Source organism: Diospyros lotus, chromosome 13 (genome assembly GCF_014633365.1).
Source record: "Diospyros lotus cultivar Yz01 chromosome 13, ASM1463336v1, whole genome shotgun sequence".
Taxonomy (NCBI): Eukaryota; Viridiplantae; Streptophyta; class Magnoliopsida; order Ericales; family Ebenaceae; genus Diospyros; species Diospyros lotus.
In genome coordinates, this window is record NC_068350.1 from 1,890,319 (window position 1) to 1,915,634 (window position 25,316).

At 39.2% G+C, this 25,316-nt stretch overlaps 1 protein-coding gene across 1 annotated transcript in view; it reads right to left on the reverse strand.

The window, feature by feature from the left end:
- The window catches only part of LOC127788667 (methyl-CpG-binding domain-containing protein 9-like), a 33,612-nt gene continuing 8,296 nt past the window's right edge, over positions 1–25,316 (reverse strand). Inside the window, exons 2-10 of the mRNA XM_052317224.1 lie at positions 21,445–22,114; positions 20,161–21,234; positions 19,541–20,077; positions 10,579–10,881; positions 9,451–9,786; positions 7,794–7,883; positions 4,153–4,593; positions 1,291–3,630; positions 1–855 (exon numbers count right to left, since the gene is read on the reverse strand). Of these exons, the coding sequence (XP_052173184.1) occupies positions 520–855; positions 1,291–3,630; positions 4,153–4,593; positions 7,794–7,883; positions 9,451–9,786; positions 10,579–10,881; positions 19,541–20,077; positions 20,161–21,234; positions 21,445–22,114 (6,127 nt within the window). The 3' untranslated portion in view covers positions 1–519. The remainder of the gene's footprint in view (positions 856–1,290; positions 3,631–4,152; positions 4,594–7,793; positions 7,884–9,450; positions 9,787–10,578; positions 10,882–19,540; positions 20,078–20,160; positions 21,235–21,444; positions 22,115–25,316) is intronic.

Genomic DNA, 25,316 nt, shown 5'->3' on the forward strand with positions numbered 1-25,316 from the left:
TTCCAGACTAAGAGCTGATATTACGATTACGTTCAGGTAAAGGCAAAGCTGCTAAGTTAGCTTGGTTCTGCATGCTACTAATATACACTATTGCAAATCAGAGAGATTTATCAATGAACAATATATATATTACTAAAACTACACCTGCTCAGGTTTACCTTTTACTTTGTACAACAGATTTTGATTCATTTCTATGCAGATGTATACCTTGCTCCTTACAAGATGGCAGCAAGTTCTCCCATTTCGGGAGGATCTGCTCCGGTATCAGTCTCGTCTGAATTGCCATCGGACATGTCTGTTAGTGTATCTTCAAAATATATACAGATGAGGGGCCGGCCACGGAAGCAGTCAGGCACTTCTTCCTACTCCAGGGCCAAACCATTGATCAGAACCCGAACCTTTAGGGTTTCAGAGAAACCAGGCTTTAGAAAGGACCTGCTTCTGCTTCATATGTCATGGTGTCATGGATTCAACTGGGTGTAAAATTCTGTACCCATGATAAAGATGGCTGTTCTATGTTCAACCCCCGGTGTCTTTCCTTCTCTTATGAGGTCTGCCTTTTGGTTTCGGACTGTCAGTTGGATTGTTATCGGTCTTTTGGATTAGTGGGCTGCTTGCCTTTTTGTCGTTTCCAGTATCCAAGTTGGGAGACCCGGGCTTCAGATTTTCTGTTGAATCTGTAGTGGGCGAAAGCTTCTCAAATATGATGGCAGCATCCAGGGCATACAAGCGAAGAGCAAGGGCAGAGAGGGTGGAAACATTGGCTGCAGCTGAAAGGGATGACCAGTACCACCAATCCTTTCGCAGGTAGTCCGCTTTTATCATGTTCTCAAATACGATTATCGCCTGGACCATCTGAAAGACAGTACATAATTTATCACCTAACTGCTCGAGCACGACCATAATAATATGTGAATTAATCTATCACAGCAGTAACTGCACAAGGAATGAATTATGGCCACATATACAGAAGCTCCAGTCCTATAGCATCCTTGATCTCAAGTCTCCAAACAACAAGTCAAGAAAAAAAAAAATTGAAGAAAATTCAGATGGCATATAGGCATGCAAGGCGGAGACAAGTCAGGAGGAGTGGTGTGCCAAGCCCTGGGCTTTTTCATCAATATTTTGTAAAAGTAATTGGTTATAGAGTTGCGTAGGCCTTAGAATGCACTTTGACAGTCAAACAATCTGGATATAAAGTTCTCCAATGTCATGGAGCACCAAGTCAATACAATTTCTACAAATCTAAACATGGTTTAATGGAAAAAGAGCGCAAGAAATAGAACTAACCTCATAGATGGACCCTGCAGATTTTACAAATGCACGCCAAGCATATCTTTTTTCTGATTGGGCCATAGAAGGTCTAAGAGCTTCCTCAGGAAGGGCTGCATCCATGTCAAGGAGGTTGATTTTAAGATGTCGTAGAATTTGATAAAACTTGCCTACTAATCGTTTCAATGAGGATTCAGGAATAAAGCAGCAGTTATTCACTCCGTGTGCTTGGCTTGTATTGCTAACAGATGAGAGTACATCTCTTCTGTGTGTAGAATTGGAGATCAATCTCTCAACTTGTGATGCCACCTCGTTTCTGCTGTTTCCAACACGTGGAGAAAAATTGTTCAAATTGCTACCAAAGTTCATAACCCCTGTATTGGTTCCTCTTGTTGATTGTTGGAGCTGATTCTCTAAAGCAGTTGATTCATTTCCACAAATAACCCCGTTTGTCCTTGTAGTTGTAGATACCAACCCCAGGGCAGGATCAGTGAGATAGGGAGATACAGCTGTTAGAAATGATGCATCAACACTAGTTCCCATAAACCCTACATCCCTTACCAATTCCTTGAGACAATTATGGGTCACAAACTTTGTGCTTATCTCCTCGAAGTCATATGGACATTCTGGCTCCCGAAATGTGTCCAAATTAGAGGAAGTTTCATTCTTTTCACTTCTTGATGTCCTATCATTGTCATCAGGATGCTTAGCTGGAGTTTCAGCAACCATTTCCTTTCTCTTCCTAGAATCTTCATTTATTCTATTATTCCCAGGGATAAGAGAACCTGCGCAGCTGATGCCATTGTTGTGTTGCTCTAATTCCTCACTAGTGGAACATGTCTGGTGGCACGCTAGACAATGGTGTCTAGAAGGCCAGATAGGTTCAAGACACTTGCATCGATGCAACATCCTTTCACAAGTTACCTTAACTTCATGATCTAGCTGCTTTGGGATGTCAAAGGTCTCTGATCCCACACAAGGCCCATACTTCTTCTCCAAAGCAGTCAGAGCTCTGGTCATAATAAAATGGCACCCAGTGGCTTTTTCATCACCAGAGAGCTTCAAACGAGTTGGTTCTTTCTCATTCTGAATATGATTTTCAGCATTATTCGGATCTTTCCATTTATTTCTTTGCCATTGCAAAATGGACTCTTTCAGATCTCTCTCTCTTGCATCACCATCTCTCAGCCATCCTACGAGTTCTCCAATTTCAGTGTCCAATTGGTAAGACATCCATGCAGATGTCCCAATGCCAATGTTCGGTTTGCACTCTCCAATATTGGAAATGCTTAGTTTAGAACTTGAGGGATTTTCCACTCCAAATTGGTGTCTCATCAGAGATGGATTGTTCTCAGTTGGACCTGTAAACTTTGTTACTTCACTCTGTTGTACTTCCGCACTCCCATCAACCATCAACAGACAACCTTCCTGCCTACTAAAACCCCAGTAAGCTCGACCAGCAGAATCTCTTCCTAAATATTCTTTGCGAAGAGACACCTTCTGGAATTCAGATTCTAGATGAGCAATTGACTCCTGCAGAACAGAAATCTCATGCTTCAGAGAACTCAACTCAAGGTAGTGGGCTTGTAATACACTGTTATCAGATTGAGATGAGGACTGATGGCCATTATCCACATGTTTCAAGTTCTTATGCGGACCGGGTACATGTTCAACTGCAGGGGTTGTAGTGGAATTCGCTGACGCACCTTGTGTAACCTGGCTAGTGGTAAGCAACAAACCATTACCACTGCTGTCCTCCAATCCTTGCTGTGAACTAACAGAACTCCAGTCATTTTCTCCCCTAGCATCATGCTTTTCTTGCTGGGAAATAGACAAGGGCAGCTCATCCTGCCAGTGTCCTGCTTGTGCACCAGTATAAGTACGAGGGATGTGATTCTCATGTATCAGATACTGACCCTTAACAGGGTGCTGATATTTAACTTGACCAAGTGCATCAGAACCCTCAAAACTTTGATTTCTATTGATGGCAAGAGGTTTCTCCGACCGTTCTTGGCTATCACTTGGCTCATTCCACTGCTCTAGCTGGAGGACATTACCAGAGCAGCATGGAATGTAGTTACTTCTGTTTTCAGCCTGCCCCATTAATTTACCATCTGTGTTAAGCATGCTAGCCAACCCATCCGGAATAAACTCCCCAATTCTGTTGAGCCTTGCATTACTCTTTTCCAAATTTGCAATCAGAATCTCTTCCCTGAGTTTTAGGATTTTCCATTCTGAAGATGGGGCTCGTAATTTCTGTTGCAAGTCAGAAGACATATAGGCGCAATGGTCTAGGTGTTCACGAATAATGCTTGAATTCAGTGTCTCATCACACAAAAATTTCATAAGAAATATTCTCTGCATCAAGAACAATGTAGAGTTATCATTTCACAGCAGAGCAGCCAAAAAGAAAATATACAGAAACAAAAAACTATCGCCATAAATTGCCAAATGTTTCCTTGAGTCACTAAATATACAGCAAATGAAGTCAGATAATGGCCAGTTGTAATATATCCAAAATATCTACAGACCATCTGCAAACATGGAGCAATGTGACTTTACTCGTGGGAAAAGAAAGCATGGTTATCCGTGACCAGATATTGAACCATTTGTATCTTCTAAAAAAAAAAAAGAACAGAAGAAGGTGATTCTAAGTGTTCTATACATAAAAGAAAAGCAAACAAGGAATGGTATCTGATAGTATTCCACAGGCAAGTCTAAGCTTTAGGTATGACAACTCGTCAGAAAATAAATATGAGAAATACAGACCTTCAGAAAATGCAACAAGGAGGTGCAAACAAAATATATAAAACAGGATTGTCCAACATTAGACGTAGCATATGACAATATGTTGCAAACATGAAGAGTATAGAGACTAACCTCCTCTACATTGAATTCCCAGTACTCTTTTGAACCCATGGTTCTGGCTAACCAAGACAGCTTCTCCATAGAATTTTGTGTGAATTCTCCCCGATATTTCTTTTTCTGGCACCAATTTACCCTAGTAGTACCATGAGATGTGCCTTGAGACCTGAACTGGCCAACAACACATGATGGACAATACCAATTTCCTTCCGGGATTTTAGCAAGTGGGGGACTCAAGCAGTATGTATGGTACTCTGAATCACAAGTATCACACAACAAAACATTGTCATCATCTTTGTCTACTCCACATACTTTGCAGATGCCATCATCCCAGGGAGCTTTGGGAAGTGAGCTCTCGTTTGCATGTACAAGCATATCATTCACCTCCCTTTTTGCTTCATCACTTGTGGACAAAGATTTGGCACTTTTTGCAAGCTTCTGGACTAGTGTGAGGACCTGGAACATGCAATAAGTATGTTAAAACTCAGATGAACAAACAGATTTAACTGCACATATTTGAAGGCATCCTGTAAAATACCAAACAACAAACGCCTTTGTCTGAAATTAAATTATATCACATTCAAGTAGAATTGCCTGCATTCCAGCCCAAGAAAATTATTTTCCAAACAGGAAGGAACAACTTAAGAGAGTCTGTAATACCCAATATTCACTAAAAAATATAATATTCTGGGCCTTATCTGTAAGTTTGATGCACACAAGGTCCATGATATCTTAAGAAGCATCAGCATGTATTAGATGTAGATGCACATCACACTGTCAAATCATAGTTATGGATACGTACCATTCAAAAAAAGGTACTAAATAACACTTGTACTGTTCTGGTTCAAATACTGGTCTGGATGGTATTGGCATCTAGGGATACCGGGGTACCACCCAAAAAAATAAAAAAGAATTGATTGTATAATTGAAAAATTGGAAAAAAAAATTAATTCTATATATCTTTAAACTTTTTATTTAAATTTCATAATTAATTCTAATAAAGAATTATAGGGATTTCTTATTTCTTTATATGTTAATTTAAAAGCATTGTTATATTATTATATTAAATCTTTTGTTTAAGCAATGCTCGTGACAATAATAATGATTTTATATGCTTCTATAATAGGATTTTACATAAAATTTTTCTATAAATTTATAATTATACATATGATTTTATAATGTATATTATTAATTTACAATAATGATATATCTGGAACAGTACTCAGTATCGTCCAGTACTGGTACCACACCATACCAATAACAAATCCAACGATTTTTCTAGTACAATATTGACAACTACACATATTAGACATGCCAAATGATGTTACCTAATTTTTTATTATTAATTCCATTTTTGAACATATCTAGGATACAAGAAAAACAAGCATGTCCATGAGTTGGACATGCCTAAGGACACCAATTACTACAGCAGTTGTGCATTGGCTAATTCACACGATGACATGAACAGTTGCAAAACTATTAATGAAGAAACAGAGTTTTTTCTTGGAAAAGGTGAAGAACATGAGAAATGGGTACAAGATGGCCACAGGGATAAATGGCCTTGATAATAAATAATAAACTGAATATGCATGCTGAAGTTCAACACACAAAGTTGTGATCAATATAAAATTTGTTATTTGGTGACTGCACACTAAGATTGCAATGCAAACATGAAAACCAAGAAGGCCAAGCTGCAAGAAAAGGGCGGCAGAGTTTGAAGTCCTATAATTTGCAAATGGTAACAATGTCTTGAATAACTCAATCACAGCTTTTGAAAAGTTAAGTGAGACTAAATGAGGCAAATTGTTATTCATTTATGTAATGTGTGCACTTCCAGAGGAATCACATCTATGTTAAATGTGTAGAAAATATGCATTTTATTTGGACACCTGGGGAAGGGCCTTATCCAAGTACATTATCATGTCACTGATGCATGTATGACATTGAGGCCAATAAATTAGTGGATTTAGTGAACTTCTTAGACATGTGAATCCCTTGATATAAGCTACTTGGGAATGCAAGCTCACATGCTCCAAACCAGTTAAAACATCTTTTGATATGGCATCGTATGAATAGAAATAGGGATGAAGACAGCAATTGTTTGCATTCTATACACAAAATACAAAGATATTAAAATTTTCAAGTTTTGGACTTTTGACATGGAAAATTAGGCTGATAACCCCTCAAGTTTCTACAATATAGGGGTTACAGCTTGATGACAGCATTTTGATAATTAAATACCAAGATATCCTCTTCTTCGACAAGCATGATGACTTGTATGAAGTGAAAAGTAAAACTAAAAAGTGATGCTACCAAATATGGGCCATGCTGCCACTTTCCAAGAAAGGGAAGAGAATTCTCTAAAATCTCATTTTCCATTTTAGACTTTCAATATTGACGTGCAAGAACACCACTTCATGCAAGAATTTTAATGAACCCCATACAAACACTGAATCTACCTCATCCTCTCTTTCATCCCTTCAATTTGCTGTATCCATTGCTACTCTATTAAAATGACTGTTGCACACCACTTCCTCCTTGGACTACCACCAGGAGGTTCACAACCAAATTTCCCCTCTTCAAACCCACTATTAACACCATCTACTGCTTGTGGCAGTGGTACTTTTGGCATATTCATTGAGTCAGCATGTACATATAGTTTAACATAAACAGATGTGACTTATTAACTAGGAATAATTAAAAAATAAATAGCTAACTTTACACATCCAACATAATACTAGTGGCGCCCGAGGATAGAGAACTAAAGCCCTGCATTTTTCTTTTTGTGCTTGTCCAACGGGATTGTGGTAAAAAGAAAGAACCCCTGTTCAGTAGCGTATGTGAACCAGCTACTGTTTTAGGTTATCCTGTTCTAACACGAAATCACTTCCTGTGGTTGTTCTTTCCACGAGATTGTTTTGAGAACTTTGTAAATTAGAAACTAATATCATGTCAACTCACCCTAGGTCATCTAGCAGAATGCTTCTCAAAGTGGTATACTGTCATAAACAATAGGGGTTGAAGTATTTGTAATATTGAAAATCTCAAATACACAAGTAATGCAGCAGATACTAAAAATTATATGGTTCCCCAACTCCCGAGTCTCACTTTTTCATTGATCAAAAACTATGGATTAATTTCTATATATAGTATACGTCAACCTTAGGTTCTAAATGCTTGTAGAAGTAATAGCAAGTATAATGACGTGTCAAGTTTAACTAAGCTCACGGAATAAGTTATAATCAAACAAAGACTTTGCAAGGTGATCAAAATCTTGGAAGTATAACATTGAACTAGCATAATAGAGAAATCACCTAAGACATTCAACTAACAAGAAGAAAGTATAACATTCAAAGAAAGAGGAAAACTTGCAAGTGAAAGAAGTTGCAGAAGATCATGTGATTTGACAAAATAATAGTGCTGATTCTATTTTAAACTAAGCAAAATTGAGCCATCTGTCAGGAAATGGGTTTTAATTAATAAACTTATCCCCATCCAGCATCAATATTCACTAGTCCAAAATGTGCAGGTATAATGATTTTGAGTTACTGGAAGCTGTTGAAAGACTACACAATGGGATGGATCATGGCAAAATGACAGCTGACATATACAAAAACCAAACACAGGGGAAAGCAAATGGAGAGGTACCAACCAACCTCTTTTTCATAGAGATCTTCAAACTTTTGGTATAGAGCTTCTGCCAAATCATATTTATCTGCATATATCGTGCGTATATTTTTCCACACCTTGCAAAATAACATAAAAGTGAGTAATCTTGATTAGTGCCTCACATAAGCATCATGAAGTATTTAAACAACAAACTAACGAGCATACATCAGTCAGAGGAAAAAAGGAGTTAGAGCTGATAATTTGAATGTACTACACAAGAAAACACATTAATCTAGTTGCACATATATTAGAACCATTGGCTATATTCATGCATTGTGTAAATATGTTGACATAAATGTTCTTAGCCACAGGACCTAGGATCAACCAGAATTCAAAATGAACTCTCATGATAATTTAAACGACTGCACCTCAGGAAACGCCTGACAAAGAACCATAAAGAAAGAGCTTAACTGCTTTCTGAACAAGCATTTCAATTGAACAGAAGCTTCAATAGATTAGAATTTCTCTCGAAGCATGTAAAGGGATAAAAAAACAGTATTATATTAGTCAATTTGGATCAAAGAATCATGCAGGCTTATAAAAGCAATTGTAATTAGCGTTAAGAAAAAATTGTCCAATCTTCTAAAAGGCCAGTAACAACTAACAAAATCGCATCCCTAGTGCATGAGGCTCCCCCACTTTGCAAGCATCGTTGGGGAGAGTTGTTTCTACATACAACTTTACCGCTGTTTTGTAAATAGGTTGTTTCCACAACTCAACACATGACCTTCCAACCATAAAGGAGCAACCTTATTGTTGCTACCAAGGGGTTGCCCTCCTAAAATACCAGTGACAAACTATATATAGATATTTTTGTGTGTAAAACGTGGTGTTTGTTGCATAATCCCAACAAGAACTAAATATCAAATAGTTATCTAATTACAGTTGAAAATTGTCAATGAAACATGTCTAGTTGGATCGCAATGATGAAAGAAAAAGATTATATCGATGAGGCATCAGACTACCTAATTTCATGATCTAAACAAAATAAACTCCCAAATGGTCTTGCTCATAGCTCAAAGAGCTAGTCTTTGAAATCAAGGAATCTGGTGAGTTGAAAATGAGAGGAGAACGGGCAAGAAGGTTAATGGTGAGTGCTGAGAAAACAATGCAGTTTGCACTGCGCCACTGATGTGCTTGGCAAAAAATACGTATATATGATTGGCATGATGAACCTTGAAGGTCTGTGTGAAATATTACAGAATTTGCATGTGTAACATGCTACTGTTGGCCTATAAATATATTACAATGTGTATGTAGATGCCATTGTGCCTCAAATGTACTTGGTCTACATAACATAAGACAGTTGACCAACTTACCACTGATTGAAGGGAATAAAAAAGATATGATATAAACTTTGCAGATTTACAGCATCAAGTTAATACATTCTTCGCCATCAATTCTTTTTTCCCTTCATGTGACAAAATTATGCAAGTAATATATCTAGACTAATATGTCATAATCAAAACTCTTACTATATAACGCTAATACATGTAAGGGTGTTCACTGGACAACCAACAAGCTGCTTTAGAAAGAAATCAACCCTTCCCTCCACACTCCAAAAGGCAAAGGGACAAAAGAAAGAACTTCCTTTGGCAACAACAGATAACAATCATTTACTATAACAAATATGAAAACATATACCTCCTGAACATCCTCAAGGAAAGCTTCATGGGATCCACCATAGGCCCCAGAAGCCAATCTGACATCGATAGTCCTGAAGTCTATAGGACGAGATACCATGGCAGGATATCCAATAAGTCCTTCATCATCGTTATCAACGGGACTCAGAAGGGTCCTTCCTAACAGGTTGCAAAATATTTTATCTTCATCTTCAGCTGCAGCACACCGCAGCACAATGCGGCACTGTTTCATTATCAAATCAGATATGGAGTTGACTTTCTTTTTTTTCTCTTTCTTCTCAGGTTTGGGCTGCAAATTCTTGTGGCTCATGTCCGCCAGCAATGAGACAATTGCTCTCTGTATTCAGTGAATTGTAACCAAAAATAAGTCTGGTATTAAACTTGCTATATTCGCTCTTCTACAATGAGAAAAGAACATCCTTCCAGAAACTATGAGAATTTTACCTAATAGCAATGATGGCTGAGCATTATTGGATGAAGTTAAGAGTATATTTTATTTAGATCAAACTTGAAGAAATTTAAATTGAGATTGAACTTCCAAAACTATAAGGGGAAAAGCCCTAGACTACAATAACTAGTACAAGACTATTTTCAGGGTGATTCTACGTCTACTTCTGAGGAAAGGATGACAGGAAACAACTATACATTCAAGCAATTATTTTTGTTGCCATACAGGTATAAGATACACACAAATGCAATTCCTACAGGCCAAAACTCAAAGTTAAAATCCACACAACAAACCAAAATGCAAATAATCTAATTAACAGAGATGGATAACGAGCAAAGATGCGGTTTGATTTAACACAAAAAGAGGGAAAATATGGAGCCGACCAGGTTCATAGAAACTAGATATTGTGTGCATACATTTTTTTTTTTTTTATGTAGGAATAAGTATGTGTCCTTCCATGTTCGTGTGCGAGGCACAAGCACGGGGGCATGTGTGGGGAATACCTATCTGTAGGCGGACATTGAAAACCAAACAAGCTCTAGCTATTTCCTGTTTATCCACATAAGTCTGAATTCCCCTTCCACTCGTTTCCCAAAACATGCTGAGCTAATGCGCTTTGCCAGCAAATAGATGTTTTTCTACATCTTGACAAAGAAAGTAATAAATATAGGCAAAAATCACCTTTGTGGGCCCTGATGCATTCCCCTTGTAAACTTCCTTGCTAATTGAATGTTCCAATATTGTCTTTGCCCATTCTGGAGGATTTTTATCCAAAGCATTATGCACACACTTCCTAATTCTGGCTCCAACATTGGTGGGGAGCTTTTTTACTGGTTCAAGTGCCTGTGCCCACTCTGGTACTTCACTGCCATTTACCTTAATCATTTGGGGACTGCTCATTGCATCTGAGTCCTGTTGCTCTATGCTAACAAAATCACTTTTCTTCACTGCACCAAATACTTGCTTTAAAGCCTCTGCAAGAAGCTGAGAACCACACAAATTAGTGTAATTTCATTCACCAAGTATAACATTCTGTGCTTAATAATTAAGCTAATTGCAAAAGTTGGAATAAAAAAATAAGTTCCAGTGCTCTAAAACTCAATAGCAAGGGTTAAACTGCAAGACCAAATGAACAAAATTTACAAGGCATGTGAAGGCAATCATTTTCAAACTAGATAATATACTCTGAAATTATTAAGATGTTGAAAATGATAACATAACAAAACTAAATCTGCAAAAGCAATCAGGTCCGAAATCATACAAATGTACAAAGGAGAGAAAATAAAGAAGCAAGTAAAATACCAAAGCAACTAAATTTAGTCAACAGCCAAATATTTGTCGGAGAGGCCCTAACCCATACTGTTATGGTCAAGAATCCTAGAACTCCAATTCATAAAACCTATAAGCGTCGGAACAATTAAGCAGAAAACTGAATAGGTTATGCCTATTCTGGGTTTGGTTAAGGAAGATTAGAGTTATTCTTGTTCCTATTCCTATTTTGTCAGTTGCCAGTTTTTCATCAGTACTAGGAATCTTTGTGTGGTAGGAGACTTTAAAATTTGGTTGCTAGCAGGTGCAGTGTCCTAATAGGCATTGTTGTTAAAATCCCGATTTTATGCGTACGATTTTACGATTCGAAGACCCCCAAACGATTCAAATCCCATGTAAAATCCAATTTAGGATAAAATCCTATAAAATCTCGATTTTACATGTACGATTTTACGCTTCAAAAATCCCCAAACGATTTTACGATTCAAAGACCTCCATTGATTTAAATTGTAATTTAGAGGATGCTTCTAACGTCTCAATGTCACATAGCATCTGACATTGGAACTTATGCAATGAATTGTTATATTTTGCCTCTAAATTAGAACTTGATTTAACATTGATTGCATAAGTTCCAATGTCACATAGCATCTACATTAATTGCATAAGTTCCAATTTACTTGATTTAAATTATAATTTTTACTTGATTTAACATTGATTGTATAAGTAAATCAAGACAAACAAGTAATTAATTAATGGACCACCCAACTCCAAATCGGGATATTACTTGATTTAATCAATGTTAAATCAAGAAAAAATTACAATCTAAATCTAATGGAAGACGTTGGAAGCATCCTCTAAAGAATTTTAAGCTATATTTTACCTCTAAATTACCTATATTTTGCCTTTAAATTGCCTATACCAACCTGCTAGTTTTTGAGCTATATTTTGGAAATATCATCTTTTGAATTATAATAAGGAATAATTAGGTTATTAAATGATATTAATTCATTTTCTACAAAATTATGTTATTATAAACATATATTTACAAAAATTAAAGGGTATTTTTAATTATCTCTAAAATCTTACGATTTTACGATTCGATTTTACGATACGATTTTATGGACCCTTTGTCGATCCCACTTAAAATCCTGATTTTAACAACCTTGCTAGTAGGAGTCTTCTAGGGCTTTCTTATAAATAATCTCTTGTAAGTACTGAGAGGGATCAGAAAATAAACTTTTTTTCTGCATACTTTGTGTGCAAGAGAATGAAGGTCCTCTCTACCGAGCCCTAGCCTAAACATAGGTCGACAAGGACAAAAGTCTTTGAAGGCATTAGCTGCAGATTTAGCTAATCGCCCGTGGACTTGATCCGTTAATACCTACCCAAACATAGATTTCTTCCATTTCTCCCTCCCTGAAGAGAGGGGAAGAAAAGTTTCAACTTTGTATTCATCAACATAAGGCAGGAAAACATAAGAGTCATTAAAATATTATAAGGGACGTTAAACAAGCAAACCAAATTTAACTGCTTAAGGTTGGCTACTTTGTCAGTTGGAGCTGTTCTCCAGCCCAGAAAGCCAACACCAGTTGTGAAATTATTGCCTTCATGTGTTTGGCCAACACAAACACTGAGAAAAATTAGGTGTATTTAAATAGTTGGTCTGCAGTTACATAATAAGTAGACCCTAAATATTGAAATCTGTATAAAAGGAATGAGCTACAGAACAGAATTTGCGGTTAATAGAACAAATTGCTTACCAGAAAATGCAATATTTATATAGAACAATGAATCCAATTGGATATAATATATTTTTCAGGAGGCAGATGAACTCTGCTTGTGGATTGAGTAATCCCCTCAACATTTCTAGCACTGAAGGTGTTCCTCCCATTTACAGCTAGTCCCAAGCCCAGATAAATTAGAAGAGTTGTGTTAGGTCGCCAACAACCAGCATAAAATCAGTTGGATCAAAAATAAAAATAGGGTCCAAAATTCATGTAGTCGGCTCCACCTAGCAAGATTAAGGCTTGTGATTGTTGTTTCAGGCACTAATAAGCAATTACTTGTCATGTACCACCTAAATAATTGATTGTAATTTGGGAAATTAGGAGAGAAAGGGGGTAACAAACACGCACATGCTTGTTGCAAGTGGCGCTGGGCAGTTAGGATGCAAGTTGCTCATTGGGCGGGAGATTTCCCATTTGATTGTGGGGAGATCAGCTCCAACTGACAATTTGAAATTCTTGTCACCTGATGAAAGGTATGAATGAAATCACTTGCAATTTGAAATTCTTTCCCTCCAATTCTCCGCTATCTCTCCCCCTCAATTCTATCTCCCCCTCTCTGTTCTATTCCCTAGAATTCTCGAGAAACTCTTGAGAATTCTAGCGTTAGATCATTAAGCTCTGACAATTTGGTATCAAAGCCGATCTGGGCCAATTTCGATCTCGGTGAATCCAAACAGATGGAGAAGGGTATGCGGATGAAGAACATGGAGATGAGTTACAACAATTTGGCTCCACAGTGTCGGATCTGCAGGCGAGAGTGGATCAGTTGGAGCTCGAATCCAATCACAATCACGAGGCGATCATCTCCATTGATCGCAAACTGGATGAAGCGGTTAATCAGATTCGAGAGGAGGTGACTCACATATGTGAGGAAGTGGGCGTGCAGATCAGGGAGCAATTGCAGGGGTTTATGGTGATGTGTGCTCAGTAACATTTAGTAAGTCTATACCCAGATTTTCCTCCTAGAAAAAGGGCGGATCTAATTCTCCCCAATCAGGGGATGAGTCAGAGGAGACCAGAAACCTCTAAAATTGGGAAGGAATCGGTGGGAACGGGAGAAAATGTAGTAGGAAGAAGGCAGGGGGTAACTGGGGGCCAAGGTGAGAGGTTTGGAGAAAGAGGGATGATTGATGTAGTAGAGGAGTTTAACAAGATCCAACAAGGGGGATCAGTGGCAGATTATTAGAGGAGGTTTGAGAAGTTAAAAGCATTGATGCTCAACCATAATCCTTACCTCACAGAGGCTTATTTTGTCTCTAGCTTTATAAGTGGACTAAATGAAGAGTTAAGACGTCCTGCAACCAAAGACCCTCAAGCATGCCACAGACAGTGCAAGGTTAAATGAGCTAAGCGCTTATGAAGAAGCCGAGGCTGATGAACAAGGGAGGAACATACAATGTGTTAACCCCCATTAGGAAGAGTCAAGGAAGGAAGATTTTCAGGGGAGTGTAGGGGATGAAGAGCTTACCCCTTCCGGGCCCTAAAATACAAAGGGATAAGCTGATAGAGCAGAAGAGGCAGGCTAACCTCTGCTTCAAATGTGGGGATATGTATTTCCCCGAACACTAGTGCAAGAAGCAATTGCTTCTACTGGAAGGTGAAGAGGAGAATGTGGAGGAGGAAGAAATAATTGAGGCACCTGAAGAAGCAGAGGAAGACAATGGCGAGATTTCATTGCATGCTTTGAGAGGATTGGCCAATAATAAGATTATTAAGGTGGAAGGGAGAGTGGAGGAATACAAGTTAATGATCCTCGTAGACAGTGGGAGCACCCACAATTTTTTAGACGAAAGGACTGCTAAGAGGTTGAAGTGTCCCCTAATCAATACACAACCTCTCATGGTGAGTGTGGCAAACGAAAGTAAAGTGGCGAGTAAATCGGCCTGTGCAGGTTTCAGTTGGGCAATGCAGGGAGAAAACTTCGAGACAGATCTCAGGTTGCTCAACTTGAGGGGATGTGATGTGGTTTTGGGCGTGGATTGGATAAAGCATGTGAGTCCCATATGCTTTGATTTTAATAGAACATAGGTGATGTTTGAAAAGGAGGGGAGAAGGATGACATTAGTGGGTAGCAAAGAAGTGGGAATGTGTAAGGTGATTACAGGAAAAAGGCTGTAGAGAATCCTCAAGCAAAAAATGAATAGGGTGGCCCAACTCTTCTCTATCCAAGCATTGGAAGAAGAAGAGGAGGAGCAAGGAGTGAGCCGATGCTGGTTGTCAACAGTCCACCCCAACAGACATGGCAGGTAAACCAACTTGACTTATTCAATTTACTTTTGGTTGAATATGAGGATCTATTTAAAGAGCCTAAAACCTTACCTCCACCTCGATCCCATGACAACTCCATTAGCCTAAAGCCTCAATTTGAACCTTGTAATGCCCAAGCCTATCGTTACCCCCTAGCACAGAAAACAAAAAGAGAGAGGATGGTCAAAGAAATGTTGCAACATTCTCTAATTCAGCCCAACCACAACCCCTTTGCATCCCTTGTGCTTTTAGTCAAAAAGGACGGTTCATGGCGCTTCCGTGTGGATTACCGACAATTGAATGCTATGACTGTCAAAAACAAATTTTCCATTCCTCTCATTGAAGATCTCCTAAATGAACTAAGGGATGCTACGATATTTTCCAAACTTAATCTCAGAGCAGGCTATCACCAGATTAGAATGAGCCCACAAGACATCCCTAAGACAACATTTCAAACCCACCAGGGCCATTACGAATTCTTAATAATGCCCTTCAGCCTGCCCAATGCTCCAGCCACTTTCCAATCCTTAATGAACCAGATATTTGAACCGCACCTAAGAAGCTTTATCCTTGTGTTCTTTGATGACATACTGGTGTATAGCCACACTTTTAACCAACACCTTACACACTTAAAGGCTACTTTTGAGATCCTTAGAGTCAACCAATTGTACATTAAAAAGTCAAAGTGTTCATTTGCTCAAAGGCAGGTCGAAGCAAGTCGAATAACTGGGATATGTTATCTTTGGTGTAGGGGTTAGCACTAACCCAAACAAGGTGGCAGCCATGCAGGCTTGGCCAAGACCTACCACCCTCAAAGCCTTAAGGGGATTCCTAGGCTTGACAAGGTACTACAGGAGGTTTGTGAAAGGATATGGAGTGATAAGTAGGTCACTGACACAGTTGCTGAAGAAGGAAGGTTTTAGATGGGAACCGGAAGTTGAGACAGCCTTTGGGCAATTGAAGCAAGCCATGAGCGAGGCCCCAATGTTGGGGCTACCAGACTTCAACAAGACTTTTGTCGTAGAGACTGATGCGTGTGATAATGATGTGGGGGTTGTATTGACACAGGAGGGTAGGCCCATAGCCTTCCTCAGCGAAGCATTGGCTCCAAGGCATGAGGGATTGAGTATCTATGAGAAGGAGTTTGTGGCAGTCTTAATGGCAATAGAAAAGTGGATACACTATCTAGAGGATAGCCAATTCATGATCAAGACGAACCACCAGAGTTTGAAGTACCTCCTGCAACAGAAACTCCATATGCAACTACAAAAGAATGGTATGGCTAAATTGATGGGTCTTGATTATATTATACAGTATAAGAAGGGGAAGGACAATGTGGTGACAGATGCCCTATCTCGGTGTTAGGAAAAAGGAGAGGTAGCAGCCATTATCGCATTAATACCAGAGTGGTACCGAGAGGTGGCCAGCAGCTATGACTCATATGAGCAAATTAGAGGGATTCTGGAGCAGTTGGTGTTAGATCCTAACAACAAAAGGGGATACACACTACAGAATGGGGTGCTACAGTATAAGGGGAGGATAGTGATTGGAGATTGCCTGCAGGTTAAGGAGAAAATCCTCCAAGCCCTACATGGGTCTCCCTTGGGAGGACACTCGAGGATTCAAAATACTTACCACAAGGTAAGACAACTCTTCTTTTGGCCCAAATTGAAGGAGGCAGTGATTAGATTTGTAATGACTTGTGACACTTATAGAAGGTGCAAGTATAAAACTGTGGTCACACCGGGGTTATTGCAACCCTTAGGCATTCTAGGACAAGCTTGGGAAAGTGTATCCATGGATTTTATTAAAGGGTTGCCTAGGTCAAAGCGTAGAGACTGCATATTGGTGGTCATTGATAAGTTCACGAAGTTTGCCCACTTCCTTGGCCTATCTCATCCTTACACCACCCATGAGGTTGCTAGGGTGTTCCTTGATCAAGTCATCAAGCTACATGGGGGTCTTAGAACTATCATCTTAGACCGGGACAAGGTATTCACTAGCCTTTTTTGGCAGACACTACTAAAGTCTATGGGGACCAAGCTTAGCATGTCGTTTGCCTACCGCCCTTAAACGGATGGGTAGACCGAGAGGGTTAACCAATGCTTGGAGAATTACCTAAGGTGCATGAGTTTCCAACAGCCCAAGAAGTGGCATAAGTGGCTGGTTTTAGCCCAGTGGTGGTATAACTCCAGCCACCACAGCTCCATTCGGATATCATCGTTTGAGGCTCTCTTTGGATACAACCCCCCCCCCCCCCCCCCCAAAGTGCGCCATGAGTTTACTAATGTTGCAACAGTGGATGGCCATCTCCAGCAACTAAAAAGAGATCTGGCCATGGCGCATAACAAAATGAAGCAATAGGCGAACAAGGGAAGGAGTGAAAGGGAGTTTTCAGTGGGAGAAGAGGTGTATCTAAAGCTCAGACCTTCATAGATGAGCAAATAACTAAACTAAGTCCGAGATACTAAGACCATTTTCCCATCATAGCAAAAGTGGACAAAGTGGCCTACAAGCTCTAATTGCCAAAGAATTCTCAAATTCATATGGTATTTCACGTGTCCCTACTAAAGAAGTATGCGGGGGGTCAGCCAGCAAGTCTCAGTTTGCCCACAAGTAACCGGAGAGAGGAGCCTACAGCAGAGCTAGAAGCTATTCTAGACCGAAGGGTTATATATTAGCAAGGAGTTCCCCTAATTCAAGTGTTGGTAAAATGGAACCAGCTGCCCACTGATGACAACACATGGGAGTATGTCCCAAATTTACTCAAGCAGTTACCTAGGGTAGCGAGTTTACTTTGTATTTCTCGAGGACAAGAAATTCCTCAAAGGGAGGGTAATTGTCATGTACCCCCTAAATAATTGATTGTAATTCGGGAGATTAGGCGGGAAAGGGGATAACAGAAGCGCACATGCTTGTTGTAAGTGGCGCTGGGCAGTTAGGATGCAAGTTGTTCATTGGGCAAGAGATTTCCCATTTGATTGTGGGGAGATCAGTGACTGATTTCATCCGATGAAAGGTATGAATGAAATCACTTCCAATTTGGAATTTTTTACCTCCAATTCTCTGCTATCTCTCCCCCTAATTTATCTCCTCCTCTCTGTTCTATTCCCCAGAATTCTCGAGAAACTCTTGAGAATTCCAGCGTCAAATCATTAAGCTCTAACATTACTGCAGTTCAGCAAGCTACTAAAATTCAGCTAAGCTTACATGGACCAAGTCTGAATACATCTTACTGTTACAAGCTCAAGCTTTTGCTCATTGTTGCCCTTGATTTATTTTCTGTTTTCACAAGACCAAAGATCCAATAAAGGTTCTGAAGCCTTAACGGCCCATCTAAAGTGTAACCCCCACCCCAAGCCCCCCGCCCCCCAAAAAAATAAAAATAAATAAATAAATAATTCATCAATAAATTTCAGCTCTCTTAAAAAATCTAGCAGAAAAAAATATGTGAGAACATTTGGTTAACTTTTCAGAAAGACAATTAAATAACATCCATAGGCACACAAGTTTTATTTATAATCAATCCCTCGTCTTCCTCAAAACACCTAGGTACACAACACTCAGAAAGCTGATTCAACATAACCAAGGTACACCAAAGAGAGAATAACAAACTCTAATATCTCTAGCACCATCAAGTGAAGGATTAAATGAGACACGTGCTCCTCCATCTTATTGTACATAACACCAGTGGGTAACCAAGAGACCATTTTCACAAAATTCTAAATGATAAAAGGGAACAAAAACTGCAATGCATGCAATAAATGCTGCATTTCAAGAATGCCAGTCTACCCAACAACCTTGCCATACGAAGAAGTTCCCAAAACATAATCCTAGCATAAAAAGTCCTCATTTTATTTTATTTTTTGCTTTTTTTGTTTTCTTTATTTTCATTAGTCATAATGGAACAAAGGAAAACCTGCTTCATTAGGGTAAACCTTGGACAGAGAAAAGATAAAATAGTGAAAATAGGAAACATGATTCATCAAGAAAGTGTGAAAGGAAGAGAAACTGAAGGAAAAATCCTCCTTCAACCAAAAAAAATGGGAAAGGGGAATGGTGCCTCAATTATGCATGGAATATGTAGATCCTTTGAGGGAGTAGAGCCTACTATCTATTTCCTTCGGGGAAACTTTTTCTTTTTCTTTTCTTTTTTTTTCCCTCTCCTACCTGGTTGTTTGCTTCTGTTTTTTCTTTGCTTATATTCCCACAAATTGTCTTAGTTCATCTTGTGAGCTCATTCAATTGTCTAGATATCACCCCTTTTAAGCATGAAAAGAAACTGTATTCATTTTACTTGTAAAAAAAAATAAAACAGAAGAAATGTAACTCCATCTTACCAGTGCATCAGCCTCCATTCCAGCAGCTCCTGTCAGAGAACCGCAAAGTGTTCCACCATCACCTTGCAAACAATGTATGATTTTACTGCTCTCCCGGTAGGTAATCTCTACAGATTCAGGCTTACCCTCCATGGACAAGACAACTAGGATATATCTTCGAGCCAATTCAGGCCAAGTAAGACCATTCATCTGGAGCATATCAAACTTCATTTTCTTTAAAGTAGATGAGTTGTCCGCATCTCTTTTCCTACCCCGTCTGGACTTACATTCTCCAGCATCAGAATTAGGGTCCACATATCCCCCAACTTTCAAGAGGAGTTCACCTATTAACACTTTCAGCAGCAGGCCATGAGCCTTTCTTAATACTGCACCAGTGCATAACATGGCATCTTCACAGTTTTTGCCTACCCTTTGAGAGCCTTCTAGTGGATTTATGGGATTCAACCAAGGATTCATCAGTTCATTTTCAAGTTGTTGGAATGAAAAAGGTTCCTCCAGGCCTAAAACCTCAGAGAAACGCCATAGAAACTCCCAAACCTGGAGACAAAAAGCAAAATGATGAAAATATGCAACTATGTGAAGAATTTTCCATACATTTACTAGGGAAAAGATCCTCATACCTGAAGAACATCACCTATCAAATATGCAGGAATCTTGGCACTTAGTGGCTTGCCTAAAGGAAAGGATTTCCTCATGTCAGAGTCTTCATCTAACTGTTTTTGAGGCCTCTTATAACTTAATAAAGAACCATCAGTTCCTTTCCTACCATGCATATTACTCTTCCTTTTAGCCAAAAGAAATCCACTTTTAACTGTTTGTGAACCTGAATTCTGAATTCTTTCATTCAGAACTTTATAGTTTGAACAAGAATGAACCCCAGGAAGCTGCTCCAAGATTTCCTGTACGAATTCGACATCTAGTCCAAATCTGTCCTGCCGTAACCATTCCATCAGCATTCCACTACACGTGGCAAACTCAATGGGGCTCTGAATCAAATGTGGGATATCAGGGGGGCCATAAAGACAACAGAACTTGGATAATGAATCAATGCTATCAGCTGCTTTACAATTCACTCCATTCATATCATGTTTACAGAAAAACTGAAGAATGCCTGTTTTCTTGTACGACTCATGGCAAGCACGAATTAGAGACTCAGCAGCCATGTCCCATGCCAATGATGATGATCTCCCTTCGACTGAAAATTCACCAATGCAATCATCATCCAGCCCTGAATCACCAGGTATGATGTCTACATATCTTTGTAGGCGGTAACTGGGTTCTGTTGGGGAACTATTTGCTTTTTGTAAATCAACATCTTCCAGATGCGGTGGGCTATCTTCCCTTAGCATCATTTGAATATTTGGACTCTCATCATCAAACATTTCAGAAGTAGTTGAATCATCACTTGTCATTTTATCTTGTCCATCATATGAGTCAGATTTTTGCCTCAAGAGGACTGTTGAACCAATTGGAATGTGGTGTGTGGAGCATGGGTATCTTTGAACTTTAAAGTTAGGACCAGTATCACCACCATCTACAACCTCAGAAACGAAGATAGACCCAGTAATCTTATCATGCCAGCAAGACCTGTAACCTATAGGCCAGATCTGATGGGCATTATGGTAAGAGGACCGTGGATCAACCTTGCCCAAAGAAAGAACAAAAAGATCTTCAAATTGCAGGGGAAATACACCCTGGAACAACAGGAAAAAAAAAATAAAGTCAATTAATTCATGGATCCAACCCCAACAAAGTCAACATTATGAGTCATCACACATGCTTACATAATTTCTTTTACTCTTCCTGGGTGGGGAAAGAAAAAGGAGCTGGAGCAGGCAAAGAACAGATAAAGACTAGGTGCACAGAGAATAACAACAAACAGATTAAATTATGAATAAATTTACCTCAAAACCATGCTCATGTTCTATTGCTGCTGCAACACTTCTGCTGCTCACAAATTTGCCAGCCTGCTGCTCAGAACTGCTCCTTCGAGCATTCTGACCTTCCTTATGGTTATTAGCTCTTGAAAGCCTTGACAAGTCCTTCCGTCTTCGGTTTGAGTTTAATCCTTTCTGTGGTGAAGAAAACCTCTCACTTCTGTCCTCAATTTCTAAAGAATGATTGCTTGTCGGCAAGCCAAGATGCCTAGCAACATCAGGCATAGATTCAAACCTACTTCCATCTGGAGCACAATAAACTGCAATGGTTTTACATCCCTTCTTGCAGTAGAAAAATTCTACATGCCAGCCATCACCTAGTAGGCCATGTTTTTCATGTACGTATTCTCTAAGAGCTTGAAGATACACCTCACTTTGACTCTGTGGAAGATAATTCAGAGGTGTGCAATAACTGGGCCAAAGCCCTTCCTTACATGTGGTACTGAAGTCTGCAACCTTTGAAGTTCTATCCAGTCTGCATTGCACCATGTCTCCAAAGCCAAGTTTAGGAACTTGAGGCACATCATGAGATGCCTTTAGGATGTTAAACCCATCCTCCAAATACCAAAAATTTGAAGTTGTCACAGGGGCACTGAGGGAGTGACTAATGAAGGAAATATCACGCACAATGTGCATTCTACAAACCAAATACATATATGGTTAACTATTCTAATGCCATCCGATGAAAAATAATACACAATCTTATTAACTGCTGTAACATGATATGGAAAGTAATGCACAAACTAGTAACTGCTGTGATGATATCTGATGGAAAATAATGCAAAAACGTATTACAGGAACTCTAAACCAAGATTTCTCTCCATCACTCCCTCAATAAGCACAATCTTGAGCTGGCTCTAGCAGTAGGACCCAGCTTGATGGCATTTACAAGGGATTAGGATTTGGATTGGAAGGAATTAACTTTGAGGATATTGAAGCTTGTCTTGAATTCCTGCTACTCAGAGACCAATAAAATATGCTGATGAAGATTCAGAATAGGCTTGAGCCCAATAAGCCACAGCAACCTATGAGCTTGTACATCTCTAGGTATAAAATTGTTAAAGGTTCTCATAGATATGAACTAAATATTTAATTTACCAACTTTTAAATCTGGAATCAATAACAGCATCAGCAGCAAAGCTTACTACTAGAGTATCTTCTTAATGATAATGTTAATGAATATTGCAAGAACTTCATGTGCTCAGAAATAGGTGCCATGTCTCAAGGAAGGTAAAAAAAAATAAAAAATAAAAAAAGCACTTCAGGAGTAAAATTGTATAGGACCACACTTAGGATAGCATCAGACTTGAGAATGGTACGGACAGAATCAAAGGGCCCAAGTTCTTAAATTGTTGAGATCCCAGTGGACAAGTTGTTGAGATCAGTAGTTTAATTGAATAACATGGTTCAAGGTTTGGAACTCAGGGATTCTGGGGGAACTGCATATGGAGAAAAAGCTTGTAAAGTTTGGATATAGATGGTGAGGCTTGAAAAACACTATAGATTGTTTACAATCTAAATAGAAATTAGCCAAAAAAAAGAGTACAGAAACAGAGTGCCAAACCACCCCCACAACCCCCCCCCCCCCCCCAAAAAAAAAAAATGTTATTTTAGTACAACAATTAAGGTAATTACACACAAGGCTACAATGATAATCATGGCATGGAATTTTTCAATAGTGCTATTTCTCCCCCAAAGAGAGTCTACAAATGATTCTCAGTAAAAAATGAAGTAGCATATGGGACATTTTTTCCCTTTTAAAAGATATACATTAGGAGTCTTCTTTTTATTTTCTAATCCCTGAATATGCTTTCTTTCCATATTTTATCCATTCTTCCTTTTTGTCTTTTGAAACTCTAGTTAAGGTAAGTACAAACCAACATAGATGAATAGACCAGAAAAACCAATGCCGAAATCACAGTTAAGATAGTATGGACATGTGAGAAGAAGACCGATAAAAACATTTGTGAGGTGAGAAAATGAAAGGGAGGAAGTTTGTGACAAAAGAGGGAGAGGAAGACCAAATGAAACTGGTCAGAAACCCTTAAACATAATATAGGATATAATGGCCTTAACAAAGGAAATGGCCATGGATTGAGATGATTGGAAATTAGAATTCATGTAGCCGATCCCACCTAGTTGGATTAATGCTTGCAACTGTTGAAATTTAAACTAATCCATGGGCATTGGGCAATATATTGGGATCTCAAAGATTAACCTATACATACAAAAGCTGGCCATAACTTTAAACAAGAATATGCCCAAATAAACTTTGAATAGTTTAAGCAAATATTAGACAAAGGCAACAAGGAAAGAATACAAACAAGGGATATCCTTGACCAAAAGAGGAAAATAAAAAACAAGTTGTGACTATGTTAGCGCCCCATTTGTTCCACCTACTAAACGCAGCATGCAATGCCCATTTGCATATGTAATGTAAGACATTACTTTATCCAAGATAAACATTTGTTAGGTCTAATGGATCTGACAAGGATGTCTCGAGAATTCCGCAACGAATTCTGGAGAGTTGTGTAGAAGACTTGATCGAAGAGAAGAAGGAAAGAGAGAGAGAGAGAGAGAAAGAGAGAAGGAAGTGAGAGGGGAATTGGAGATTCGATTCATTCATATCCTCCTTGGGTGAGATCAGTCTCTATTTATACTGATCTTCCCTCAATCAATTGAAATTCTCTCACCTAGTGCAACTTGTAACCTAATTGGCCAGCGTCACTTGCAAAAAGCATGTGCGCGTTAGTTATTCTATTTCCCTCCTAATTTCCCAAGTTACAATTAGTTATTTAGGTGGTACACGACAATTACTCTCCCCTTGAGGAATTTCTTGCCCTCGAGAAATACAAAGTAAACTTGCCACTCTAGGGAATTGCTTGAGCAAATCCGGAAGATACTCCCATGTGTTGTCATCCGTGGGCAGTTGGTTCCATTTGACCAGCACTTGAATTAGGGGATCCCCTTGCTGATAGATCACCCTTCTGTCAAGAATATCTTCTGGCTCTACGGTAGGCTCCTCTCTCCAGTTTCTAGTGGGTAGTTTGAGGCTAGCCGGTTGACCACCCATGTATTTCTTTAGTAGGGACACGTGAAATACCGGATAAATTTGAGAATTTTCCGGCAATTGGAGCTTGTAGGCCACCTTGCCCAACCTTGCTATGATGGGAAAAGGGTCGTAGTATCTCGGGCTTAGCTTAGTTATTGGCTCATCTGTCATGGCTTTAATCTGAGGGAGTCTGAGCTTTAGGTACACTTCTTCTCCTACTGAAAACTCCCTTTTCACACCTTCATTTGTCCGCTTGTTGTTTCATTCTGTTTTGTGCCATGGCTAAAACCTTTTTTAGCTGCTGAAGTACCTCCTGCCTCTGTTGGAGGTGGTCATCCACTGCTGCATCATTAGTAAACTCATGTGGCATTGGTAGTAGGGGAGGTTTGTACCCAAAGAGAACTTCAAACGGCAACATCTTGATGGAGCTGTGGTGACTAGAATTGTACCACTACTGGGCTAGAGCTAGCCACTTATGCCATTTCTTGTGTTGTTGAAACCTCAGACACCTTGGGTAATTCTCCAAGCATTGGTTGACCATCTTAATCTGCTCTCTGTTTTAGGGTGGTAGACAGATGGCATGTTAAGCTTGGTTCCCATTGATCTCAGTAATGTCTGCCAAAAAAGGCTGATATGATAGTTCTAAGAACTCCATGTAGCTTGATGACTTAATCAAGGAACACCCGTGCAACCTCCCGGGTGGTGTAAGGATGAGATAGACCGATGAAGTGGGCAAACTTCATGAATCTATCAACCACCACCAATATAAAATCTCTACTCTCTAATC